The sequence below is a fragment of the Leptidea sinapis genome, chromosome 31, assembly GCF_905404315.1.
Source record: "Leptidea sinapis chromosome 31, ilLepSina1.1, whole genome shotgun sequence".
Lineage (NCBI taxonomy): Eukaryota > Metazoa > Arthropoda > Insecta > Lepidoptera > Pieridae > Leptidea > Leptidea sinapis.
The window spans coordinates 630,356-644,300 of record NC_066295.1 but is presented as its reverse complement, the minus strand read 5'-3'; the positions used below and the strand labels follow the sequence as shown (position 1 = coordinate 644,300).

The 13,945-nt window shown below is 37.7% G+C and overlaps 1 protein-coding gene across 1 annotated transcript in view; it reads left to right on the top strand.

Moving 5' to 3' along the window:
* LOC126974170 (uncharacterized) overlaps positions 1 to 13,317 on the top strand; it is a 31,113-nt gene extending 17,796 nt beyond the window's left edge. Inside the window, exon 3 of the mRNA XM_050821608.1 lies at positions 10,256 to 13,317. Coding sequence (XP_050677565.1) covers positions 10,256 to 13,100 — 2,845 coding nt within the window. The 3' untranslated portion in view covers positions 13,101 to 13,317. The remainder of the gene's footprint in view (positions 1 to 10,255) is intronic.
* Positions 13,318 to 13,945: the final 628 nt, after the last annotated feature.

Here is a 13,945-nt window from a genome sequence, read left to right as displayed (position 1 = left end):
AATCCTGCCTAATATTACGACTTATCTTAATTATGAATCAAAAGTGTATCAGGCACTTGTCTACCGCAACGCCGCCTACTGCCGAAGATGAGCGAGTTGGCGAGCAGGTAGAAACGAATAGTAGATTCTATGGTTTTGTCGCTGGGCTGTACGATAGGAGCATGATGGACGATTACTGAAGTTTACTACAGGACCTTAGTTATTGAACAGGAGTGGCTCGGAGAACGGAGAATGATCGCTCTGCGAGTGTTCTGCTGTGTTAATATTATTACCATGGGATCTATATTTGATGTACATTTCTAGGGCAAGGAAATAATTTATATTTAGTCGCTTTCTCGCTGGACATGTGCTTTAATGAAGGAATCCTACCGCTGGCGAGGAGTAAGTACCGCGGGGCAAAGAAATAGAGATTTATGTATGAAATAGTAAATTTAACAAAATTTATCATGATTTATGTACTATTTTCGAAAATGTTCATAATTTATTGACAGTGGTTTATTTTACCTTATAATTGTGTCCAGAAATGGTAGAATAGAAATATATTTATTTACCGTAGGCAGGGACAATAACATAATATATTACAACGACACTGTTAAAGCCATGAAGTGCACAAATACTAATAATAAGATAAAGGGATTTGACATGGGGAGAAGAACTGATAAGAAACTTACAGCCAACTTTTCTTCAAGCCTGAATATGAGACAAAAATAAAATTCAAACCTCACTGGAGGCTAATAAAAGCTTGTAAAAGTTCAGGAGATATATCTGAGGTACCTTTATAAACGGATATACGGGTAGGTATTATCCTTACCTATATCCAACCAAATTTCTTTTGGGGTCTCTGAGATATTATTCCTTGTAGGTTCGGCGGGAGTGCCATCAACTCACTACTGCCTGAAAAGATTTTCATGACACATTGATGCTCTCGAGTTCAGTTGTAAGCTGTGTCGGTCCTTTGTTCCGAAAAAAATACCTACGTTACCATAGGCGTGAACTATATGCGGTTCCTATACTCCGCTTCCTCAGCGCGCTCAACGCTCTTCTGAACGCAAACGAATGTGAATTGTTCGCAGATGAATAGACGGGGATTATGTCAGACTGCCTGAAGTACTGTGAGCGAGGTGAATGTCGGAATTAATAATGAATTATCTTTAATTAATGTAATTGGTGTTAACCGTTTTAATTAAAATAAAATAATTAATATCAATATCAAAGGATATAGGAAAAAAAAACTGTTTGTTCTTATGGCTGATCCGACTATTTGACAGCGAGCTACTCAAGCTGCTCGAATTGTTGAGGATATATTTGTCTGTAATCAAATCAAAAATATTTATTTCCCCACCTCGATGAAAAGCTCACTTTGAGTCCCTGATACGAGGGCGAAAAGTGGCCGACTCTCGGCAAGACGACTTTTGTCAGCTTTTCTTCCAGGTGAGGATAAAAATCGTATACGCACCACATGAGATAAGTAGGACATTGCCACCCGTGATTGTCTTAATATTGCGCGGGTGAGAATGACCTACTTTTCTCCCTAGGTGCGTAATATAACTATTTCAATTATCAGACGTTATATTTATTTTTTAATCATACACCACTAGACAAACCCGGTATCCGGCCAACACATACTCGCTTTTAACCACTCTTTATATAAACTTCGTAACTGTCAAACGAATGCCCCGGTTGCAAGCTGTACTGACTACACGTACTTGCTTTGACTGAGCATTACCAACGCATGTTTGGTCCCCAGTGAACCGCGCGACTTTTTCTGATACCCATGGACCGCCTGTCGACGACAAGTGGAGCCGAACAGCGAGCCAGTACTGGTCTTCCAGGTCACGGTAGTAGTTCAAGAAACTTCTTTAGAATACTTCTGTGGACCAGTATGACTTGTGTTCTCATTTATTGCATATAATATATGCAATTCAATATATAGGTATCTCTACTAAGAGTTGTTTGATCGAGGTGTTGTGGATCCGTACCTGTTGATATAAACCATATGAATGTGACTTAATGACCCGTTTAGGATCAACAAATGCTCGTCATTAACTTTTTTTTATGAAAATAAGGGACGAGACGAGCAGGACGTTCAGCTGATGGTAATTGATACGCCCTGCCCATTAAAATGCAGCGCCGCTCAAGATGATTGAAAATCCCAAAAAAGCATGAGTGGCTGTGCAACTGCGCTCGTCACCTTGAGACATAAGATGTCAATACTCATTTGAGCAGTATTTTCACTAGCTACGGCGCCCGTCAGACCGAAACACAGTAATGCTCACACGTTACCTTCTATTTCACGGCAGAAATAGGCACCGTTGTGGTACTTATAATCTAGCTGGCATCCAGTGCAAAGGAGCCTCCCACTGGTAAACTTTATGAATATAGCTAAAATTTATACAAATCCACTCCGTGCTTTTTGGGTCCAATTTGAATGAATAAATCGCAGATCGCAGTCGCGTTCATTGGTTAGAATCATCAATTTATAAATTATATCTAGGTAAGTACAAGCTATCGCAAAGAAATATTTACTATTTGTCTGTCAAAATTATCATTTTGTTATCAAACTGGGTGCTGATAGTGAATATGTTCACCATGCATAAATTCTCTCTCCAATGACACACCTACTTAATAATTAGTTCGCTTGCAATTAAGTCTTTTATTTGTTCAGTTTGTCGGCAAACTTTATTATACTAATATTGTAGTAATAATATTTGTTTTCACATAAAAAGTAGTGGATATGTATAGGCAGATAATTAGTATAGTAGATGCCTACCTATTAGGCTATTCAAAAAAAAACTATCTATAAATCTGGTAAAATTAATCAAATAGTTTTATCAATTAATCATTAATATAATTTTCATCAGCCAGAGAAATACCACACTCCCACTTAAAAATGCATGAATATTATACATGACTCGTAAAGAAATATTTGGTATTGATATCAAGATTGAAAGAATTAATACAACTGCACACTATTATAGGTATTCTCTCTTATATTTTAAATATTCAATATCTATTTGAAACACTAAAAACACAACAACTCTTTTTCACTGAAGCCTAACACGGAAGAAAGTTACTTATTTAATTGAGACATGATAACTAAAACAAGTCATAAAGTCACGTGTTGGTCACCGTCTTTTTCACAAAAACATCGGTAGTAAGTTTTCTTACATAGCGCTGTTAAATTGCGATGGTCATGTTATAGAACGTTACACGAGCAAATAACTCACTTTTTTCTTGGTTCGTTGAACTATTTCGCACGACACGCCGCAATTTAGGATATCATCCCCGCCATCCGGATGTGTGGTGGTTCTCCACAGAGCGGTTCTCCACGGAGCTTTGTTCTACTACCAAGCTATGGAATGAACTTCCTTGTGTGGTGTTTGCGAGACGTTACGACATGAGTACCTTCAAAAAAAGCGCGTACACCTTCCTTAAAGGCCGGCAACGCTCCTGTGATTCCTCTGGTGTTGCAAAAGAATGTGGGCGGCGGTGTTCACTCAAACACTGGGTTACCCGTACGCTTGTTTGTCCTCCTTTTTTCCATAAAAAAAACGAATACTCTTTCTAAATAGGTTGTATGAAATGCTGCTTGCTTAGAATATGCAACCTGGAGACTCTACCGTAGGTATTTAATATCTTGCATAAGGAAAAACTAGTGACTGGGTGTTCAATAGAAGTTTCGTTATAGAGTAACGGAACTAAATTAACTTTAACACTAGTGGTATATTTATTGAGAGCCAGACTGACATTAGACACGGTGTGCTCGTATTTGGTTACACAAATCGCACATCAGTCTATGGCTCAATTGCATTCGTCGACGTGAACGAAGCAAGATGGACGCGATATATTTAAGTTCAGAATCGACAATGATAACGAGTTTTATATCGATTATTTACTGTTAAAGAAAGCATCCGGGGATAAAAATTGGAATCTCCATCTTGCAAACACTCGCGCCACTGCCACTCGAAATTAGAGTTTCAATCACGTAGCTGACACGCACGTGCATAATTATGTACGTGCCCGCACTGACACGTGCAAGCAAATGCGAAGTTCAGTTAAAAAATCTTATTTCTGTATTTGCTACTAAAATATGTACAAAACTACTTATAATCTACTTATTATAGCAATTTACAATTAAGCTTTATGTATGTAGGTATCAGAAACTGATTTCTACAACCCTATCGACGTGTTGAGGGATGAAACCTTATTATACTTAAAACTAATACATCTGGTTTGTGGGGGGAAATCCAGAAAACGTTGAAAACCTGGCTACTAGAACTTAGACTAGATTTAGAAACTAAAGTAAATAAATACATAGATATTTATATACATGTATAATATATAAATATAAGAAGGGTATGGGATCGCGGATAAGGAATAGGTTATAAATACAACCATTCGCACACGGCTCGTGAAGACCAATGTTAATGGGTGACTGGGTGCATGTGCGGCGGGGCTTAAATACCTATTTATTCAGTCAACCCGTCATGCCAAGCCACAAAGCAGTTTACTGTGCACTATCTAGAAAAATATCTAAACAAATACTTAACCATAGTTATTAACGTTGGTGGTCTTGTAAACGATATCTTTTCATGGTAGAAAAATCATTTTTAGGGTTGGATCCCTTATGGATTCGAAATGTTTGTCAGTCTGTCCTTCCATATGTCACAGCCAATTTTTTGGGTAACTATAAGAACTATACAGTATATATATAGTTCTTCTGTTCTAAGTATTCTGTGTACCGCATTAAGATTTTCACACAAAAATAGAAAAAAAAAACAATAAATTTTGGGGGTTCCCCCCATACTTAGAACTGAATCTCAAAAAGTTTTTTTTAATCACGAACGCATATACGTGTGGGGACCTATCCATGGATAGGTCTTCAAAAATGATATCGAGGTTTTTATTTTTTTTTCTAAACTGAATGGTTTGCGCGAGAGACACTTCTAAAATGGAAAAATGTAAGCCCCCTTGTAACTTCTAAAATAATAGAATGAAAAAACTAAAAAAAATATATTATGATGTGCAAACTTCCACCGAAAATGGTTTGAAGGAGGTCTAGTAAGTACCTAGTTTGTTTTTAGTACGTCATAAATAACTAAATAAAAAAAATACAATATTATTAAAACATCGATCAAAGTTACAACGAACTACAAGAACTTTTATATTATGTTACTTGCTGCTACGGAACCCTTCATGGGCGAGTCCGACTCGCACTTGGCCGCTTTTTTCTTATTCCTATAGAATAGTTATCTTCAACCCTTTGGCCGCTGGTGTGTTTGTCCACGGGCGGCCGGTCGTCACATTCCGTCACTTGTTTTTATCTTTGGAATGCAACTTCAACCAGTGGGAGGCTCCTTTGCACCGAATACCGGCTAGATTATGGGTACCACAACGGCGCCTGTTTCTGCCGTGAACTAGTAATGTGTAAGCATTACTGTGTTTCGGTGTGAAGGGCGCCGTAGCTAGTGGAATTACTGGGCAAATGAGACTTGACATCTTATGTGTCAAGGTGACGAGCGCAGTTGTAGTACCGAATTTTTGTTTGTGTGTTTCAATAATCTTGAGCGGCACTGCATTGTAATGGGCAGGGCGTACCATCAGCTGAACGTCCTGCTCGTCTCGTCCCTTATTTTCATTAAAAAATATTAATTTATTTCAAAAAGTAAGATTTTATAATTAATAATTATAACAATGAATGATAATTATATTTTTATTCATAAAAGAGTAAAATGTGAACTGATTATTTTTTCATTTTCTATTCTATATAATAATCATTATTACCACTTTCACATTTAAAATTTTCATTCGTAAAATAAAAAAATTGAGAACAAGAAATTGAAGGTTGTTTTAACGTTTCCACACGCAAACGTCAGAAACGTTTTAAATAATTTATTTATTACAATAGTAGTAATAAATAAACAAATACACTTGGTGATTTTATATATATATATACTGAGATATTTGAAATATTTTTTTAAACCGATTAATTATTTTTTCTTAAGAATTCTTAGTTACCTTCAAGTCGCGCCAGATAAAGTTTTACTTCAATTATCCTATTAATTAAACTCAGGTTATTCTCTTCGTTATACCCATTCTCTACCCATATGGCTATACCTAATCTCGTTAGTAACTTACCACATACAACTGAAACGTACTTCAAAGCCATGCGTATGCTGTGATGCCCGGAGACGCAGTGGAGGGCAGAACATTATGAAGGTGGTAAAGACCAGCACCGATTTGTGCAGTCGATGTTGTAGCGAGGTGAGGCGGAATGACAGAACATTTATATAATTTATTTCGTTGTGAACCCTGTTTGTACGATAGAAAGTCAAGGAATGATATGATTGCGAGTTTACAAGGATAAAATTACAAGGGTGAGAAGTAATAACATAATATTACATAATTGACTGTTTGTTGACATTTGACTCGGGCTTTGAACTCATTTTGCTCGTCAACTCGGAAACATCCAATCTTTGTACTGACAAATAATATGTAATAGTACAAGAACAGAAGGCTCACTCCGCAAAATCAATTTAAAAAAATAGGGACTCTTGCAACCATAGAATAAGGTGCAATTCAGATCGCACAAAGCTATATATTTAAATTACCTAGAAGTTGCCTCTCTTTCTATCACGTAACTCTCTTCTGACGACGTTAGGGTTGTCTTTACCTAAAACTGTACCTACACAAGGTATTTCATGCTTAGACCAAGAGCCGACCGCAATAAAGTTATTTGTTATTGTTAATATAATTAATTCCTTAGAGGACGTGTGCAAGTCTAGCTCGGATCCTGGTACTGTCCAAGCTCGTATGTACCTACCTACGTACCTATTTAGATAGTTCCTACTTTTTGAAGAAAAAATCATCTATGCTGACTCTGTCGGGCTTCGTTTCGGATATCAAGATTAGTTGCTGATAGATTACTATCATTCTAGGTTAGACAACGAAAGTAGTCAAATATTGGCGGCATCGGTCAAAGCACAGAGGCCCCGCCGTTTTCATCTTTTTACTTTATGTACCATTTTAACTAAGGGGTTATGATTTTTTATTATATTTTTAGTGGTGTCTCCGCATTCTACTTCATATCCAATTATCGTACAGAGTTTTTAACACAGTGTATAACATTGTTAGTTATATATATAAACATTTAAAAAAAACTAGGCAATTTTTATAAGATGACCTTGTACCACTTACAGTTTTTTTTTTATAACATAGGAGGACAAACGAGCGTACGGGTCACCTGGTGTTAAGTGATCACCGCCGCCCACAATCTCTTGCAACACCAGAGGAATCACAAGAGCGTTGCCGGCCTTTAAGGAAGGTGTACGGTGTAAGGTTTATGTAAAGAAGACAACCCTTACGTCGTCAGAAGAGATAAGAGACACGCGATAGAAAGAGAGAACTTCTAGGTGACTAAAAATGTAGGTTATAGGCGCTGTGTGCTCTGAATTGCACCTTATTGTATCGCCGTAAGAGTCCTTATTTCTTTGATTTTGCGGAGTGCGCCTTCTGTACTTGTACTATTATATATTCTTTGCTCATACTCAAATCTACTTTTGCAATGGAAGTAGTTTTCCATATCCTTTTTAAGGGTACATACTGCGTAACATAGCTCACAAAACTATACACGTTTAACCTTCCTATACTCGCGCCAATTTTTTGTGACACCTATACCCGCGTAAGGTCTCACAGACCGAACTTTTGGAAACCCGTTTCACGTTTCATGGAAACCCATATAAATAAAGTTTGAGCTTAAAGTGAAGAATATTATAAAAAATATCATACAATTAATTTGTTACTAATTATTTTACAGACAATCAGTCTGTTACAAAACAGCCTTCAAAGTACAGAGTTTTTTCTTATGTACTAAAATAAACTTAAACATTTTTTTTTTCGTCTACTAAACAAAAATAAACTTGTATATGTTAAAAACACTTCATATACTAATAAAAAATCACAGGTTAACTTAGTTTTCAGCCTCACCATAACAATCACGACATACCATTACAGCATGTTCCAAACAAAATATTTTTTTTACAATTGGTGCAGTTGTATCTTGTTTTGGATGAACACTACAGCGACCAATTTTATTATTATTAGATGTCGCTGAAGACTCGGGACCATCTAATTGACAAATTTCAGCGAGCCTTAATCTTATGATTTCAGGCAAGTATGTATTGAGAGTTCGTCGACGGAGTTGCGAATTTATGAGATGGTATGATAAGGCTTCATGAAATATTCTGCTGATGTTTGACACATAATTTATATATGTATTTATACCTGGTTCAGACACTAAAAAATTAACATTTGACACCTGTTTGTGCCTCGAGCTATGTTATAAGTCCTAGGCAGGAGTTTTGTTCCATCTAGTCTGTCTATCTTTTCCAATGTAAAAATTTATATAAGTTAAATGGTCTTCCTCTACAGCCTAAAGTTCAATCTCGTCTTTTTCATCGTCTTCTCGCTCTGTGTGATAAATTTCTTCTTGTGTCTCAACTGCGTCATTTCCGTCTTCGAAATCACTGTCAGAAATGTCTTCTTCCAGCAGTGATTGGAATCGCTCTTCATATTGATTCTGGCGCAGAATATAATCTGTAAAATAATAAAATTTGACAAAATATACATACACAGTAAATAAGTCAAAAAAACTAAGTAAACAATATAAATAATAATTTTATACTTACATAAAAAGGTACACCTATACCCGCGTCGGTCCCACAGACCAACGCGCGGGTATAGGAAGGTTAAAATAGTGGTATTATTAGGAATTAGATAAATGTGTCTTAAACCTGCCCTAAGATTTAACTTTGTCGCTGTAAAGTGTGCTGAAACAACACTCGCTATATATACACGAAATCATGAAGTTTTAATCGATAAGATACGTACCTACGTAGAAATTTGGTATAAAATACACTAATTTTGACAAATCATATTATGATGACAAAATTTTTTTTGTTGTTGTATTTTAGTTGTTGGTAGAGAAACGCGTATTTGCAAAAAATCAATCATATATGTACATAAACAGGAAATGATGAAATAAATGATTATTATTAGCTACCCACGCCAATACAAAAGAAACGATTCGAAATGTACAAAATAGCTATAATTACCATAACGTGTGGTGACTTTTGAGGCCTTTGTCCAGCAATGGACGTCTTCCGGCTGATGATGATGATGTGTTGGCTTCATTTAGTAATGTCCATCATTTACGCAATCATAAATATGACCTATGTTGGGTACGCATTAATTTTTAACCCTCTGATTTTTTCAAGATGTCGGATTTTAGTTCTTAAGATTTCGATAAGTAAGCGGGCACTGTTTTTTTTTTTGTTAAGCCTGATAGGTTGTTACATGCGTAGAAACATTATAGTGCAAAATAAAAATCAAAATATTGAATCTTAAAAGGGTTTGTTTATTTTTGTTTGGTTTTCATGCCGTTAATACACTGCAAATCATGAAATTTTGCAAACAGCCGAGGTGTGAAACTGTAGGAAAGGACATTGGTTACAATATCTCCACAGACTATTTTTTTAAATTTCCAGCAGATACGCGATTACAAATTTATTGTAGATGAAGTCACAATCTAACAACACGTCAATTTTTATTCAAATCGTGGAAACCAGTAGAACACATAGCCAGACAGTAGAATGATGCCAGTAAGTTGTGAAACGTATATTTATCACAAAATTAAAAAAAAACAGAGGTACAGATGTATATAAAATAGATATTAAAATATTTAAAAAAATCAAAAATCCCCAATCTGGCATATTCTGCTATACATCCTTTTTTCCACACGTTGTGGCATCACCAGAGTAAGGACAATTTATTTATAAGTAATAGCCGATTCCTAAATCCGATCATAATTTGGAATTGGCGATGTATTTGTATTTTTTTAATCGGATTTGTATGAATGTGACAGATAAACGTTTTTTTTTCCTTTCCACTTCTATCTAGGAGATTTTATCGCGCCCGTTCTGTGCATCCGCTTGTTTTGAGTTTTTTGTCAATTCACTATTTTTTGAGAATAGAATCTTATTCTAATGTTCTAGGAAAACGAATCCCGTTAATAGTTTATGTTAAGAACAAGGGAAATCGGACCAGATAGACAAGCATTTTCTACTACATAGAGTTTGATGTTAAGTTAATGACAAAAAAAATCTTTATTTGGAGATTGAATATTGAAAGGGGCTGTCAGTGATAAAATTATTAGCTATGATTGATCTTTGTTACAATAATGAAATATTTGTTACAGTACTGATGAAGATGCTCGGCAAGCAATGATGCTCGATGGAGGGAAAATTAAGGAGATACAAGTTAAATTACTGTTGAGCTCCCGTTCAGAAATGCATAAAGTCATCGAAGCGGCAAGACAGAGTGTTCCCCTGATGTCATTGTCTACACCTGCACCTGCTCCCGTGCAAGTACCTGCTCCACCAATGCCTCCGGTGATACAAAACATACCACCAGCTATTCCCACGCCCCCCATAATCACACCATTCGCTGCAGCCCTAGGAACTTCATCAATATCAGGATTTGGCATTCCCGGAATCGGTAACCCCCAAGAAATTCCGCAACCAGCTGTAATCGAACCACCCTCTCCTCTTAATATAAGTCCCATTGGTATTATTCAAACAGTTGATGAAGAGAAAGATATAATAGAAGATGGTAAATTTGAAAACAGTCGAAGCAAAGAAAAGGAAAGGCGACGTTCTCGATCGAGATCACGAGACAGAGATAGGAAAGACCGTAAACGTGATCGTAGAGACAGATCGCGCTCGAGAGAAAGAAGGAGACGCAGCAGAAGCAGGGATCGACGAGATCGCAAACGAGACAGAAAAGATCGTAGTAGGTCCCGTGATCGATCGCCCTTTAGGAGGTTCCGAGAAAAACGAAACGATAGAAAATCTCCGCCAGGATCGCAGGAGCGGACTATGGAAAGCATGAGCGATAATAATGCGAGCAGATCACCGACGCATTACATGGCTCATATGCAGTCGCAGATTCCACTAGGTATGCAAAAAGGTCCAACGCCAACTTTACCTCAAAACAGATTTAGTGATCCCTCAATTATGGATGCGTTCAATAAACTTCAGGAGTTGGGAAAGAAAAGGAATCCCAACGCATTTCAAGGTGAACAAAATGGTACCAAATTTCAAGGTGGTCGTGGCGGAAGCAGTATGGGGCGTGGTGGTGGAAATTTCCGACGTGAGGGAAGTCGATTTGATACTGTGTCCACATACAAAGATTGTTGTGTTGTCATCAAAAATGCATCCAATCTTACAAGCTATGGAGACGTGAGGCGGTTCTTTCCGTATTTAATTGACAAACATGGAATTAAAATGATTAACGACAACATGGGACGACGAACAGGTACTATTTATGTTCGATTTTGTGATTCACGTTCTAAAAATCTCGCGTTACAGCTTAAAAACAATGAACTGAAAGGAGCAAAAGTTAATATAGAAAATTTGGATGACGATATATATGATTCTGCTGTAGATTCTTTCTTGCCCTACCGTGAAGAGAATGACACAGAAGAAGAAATTAATCATATTAAAAACGATCTAGCAGCTCCACAGGAACCTTCTTATAGTGTTTTAAAATTAACGGACTTACCAAACTTTGTTAAAGAAATTGACATTATCAAGGCTTTTAACGATTTCTCTCTATTGTCTATCACTTTGAATGACTGCCGTATTACGCGAACTAAAATTGCCTTTGTACAATTTGTTAAACCTGAAGATGCTAGATTAGCTTTTGAAGGTAGGAAGTACATGTTTGGAAGGAAAATACCAACTGTAACAACAGTGTCGAATGAAGAGTATGAAAATTTAAAAGCATCGAATGACAAGCAAGAGTTGGATACAGAGGATATGATACCTATCAACAATTTTTCGGATAACGACATGCCTCGAGATCCCAGGCAAAGACGTTTACAAAATGACAATGGACCTGTACCTCAAAGCGGGCCAAACATGATGCCACCGATGACGCAACAAGCTGCACCTGGGTTTTTCCCAAATTTGCAATTCCCTCCAAGCATGGCCGGGCCTATTCCGAATCTTGGGCCGACCCCGCCATTTAACGCATTTCCTCATCCTGTTGTAGATGATCCCAGAGCTGGCCCCACAAAGTGGCCTCGTGGACTTGGAAAGTATAATGCCCAAAAAGTTCAGTCTAAACTTTCGCCACCATTAACTGGTTCTAAAAATCCACAGCATGCTATGTCTGTGAACATAGAAGATGAACCCCCGGACTGTGTATTAATGAAAGGGCTCCCACGCGAAGCTACGGACCGGACGATAGTGAATTTCCTGTCTGGTACTGGGGCTGTTCCGTCAAGGATTCATTTAATGTTGGACGGAAGTGGTTTACCTTCTGGGGACTGTTTCTGCGAATTTAGGACAACACAAGAAGCGAGAATGGCTGTGACCAAACATGGTAATATGTTGGACGGTTGTCGCATCACCGTCGATCTAGTGATGCGCAGCGTTGTGGAAGAGGCTTTAGAAGGTCCAAAGGAACCTAAGCCTGCAATCGGGCAAGGTTTAATTGGCTCTATCCCACATTTCTTTGAATCCGGTCGCGGGGGTTTCGCGAACCGAGCGCACCCGCCGTTCAGAGGTCGCGGAGGTTACGACCGGGGAGGATTTGATCAGGGTGGCTACCGAGGTGGTTATGATCAAGGCCGCGGTTCGTTTAGAAGTCGCGGTGGGTGGAACGAAAGAGGGCGGGGCATGATGCGCGGAAGAGGTCGCGGTTTTGGCCGAGGTCGGGGTGGGTTTGACAACGGCCTTAATCAACCGCTGCAAAACAACGAGGAGGAGCAAGATCCAGCGCTAGAAGACTTTGGAGCACCGGGCTGCGTGGTGTCTATGGAGAATGTGCCGTACAGAGCTTCCGTTGACGATATAATGAATTTCTTTGGCGATTTTGAACTGACCCAAGATGATGTGATACGTAGATATAATGAACAAGGTAAACCGACGGGAGACGCGCGGGTCGCGTTCAGGACGCCTTTTGACGCCCAGCGAGCTGTCAAAACGCGAAACATGAACATTCTTTTCGATAGGAGAGTTGCTCTGAATGTCATGTAGCCTACTCTACGATTAATTAGGGAACTGTCCGTGTCCGTGTGGACGCGATTATGTCACTATTGGACTTTAGTTTTATTTAGTCTTAATAATCCCACCGTTATCAGCGGGATGATAACGATTAAAAGCTGCGTATATGATTTCCGCTACAATTTGTAGCAATTAGTGTATAACTTGTGAATATAATTATTATAAATGAATTAAAAGATATTTCAGAAAGCATACGTTTTTTATTATACTTTCAACCTTAGACGCTTAAATATAATGCTGAACGGACGCCATAATGACACTTATGAGCGTTATTTGAATTAAATTCCATTCATTCCTTTATTAATTAATAGGTACTACTACTAGTCCTTGAGAAATGTAAATCAATATTTACTTATTCGATTTATAGTTGTCAAATCTGTACCATAAGCCGTCATAACTCTCAAGTGCAACCGGCTATATAATATACAGCTTATGAAATATATGCGTCATAGCCACTAAGAGAGTATGCTCTAAACTTGGAAGTGTCCTTAAGTTGTATCGGTTCGGGAGTATTGCAGCAGGCTATTCCACAGAGTTACTGAAGAGCAAGTTTTTCCCAAAACGGCAGCTGTGAAATGATACCAACGCTATGTATATCCTATTAATAATTTTATAAATGTGAAAGTTTGTATGTCTGGATGTATGTTTGAGCTTCTTTAACGCAAAAACTACTGAATGGATTTTGATGAAACTTTACAATAATATAGCTTACACACCAGAATAACACATAGGCTATTATTTATAATACTATCGCGTGAATTATACTTTATATGGCAAAACAACGTTTGCCGGGTCAGCTAGTCAACACATATTGCCCA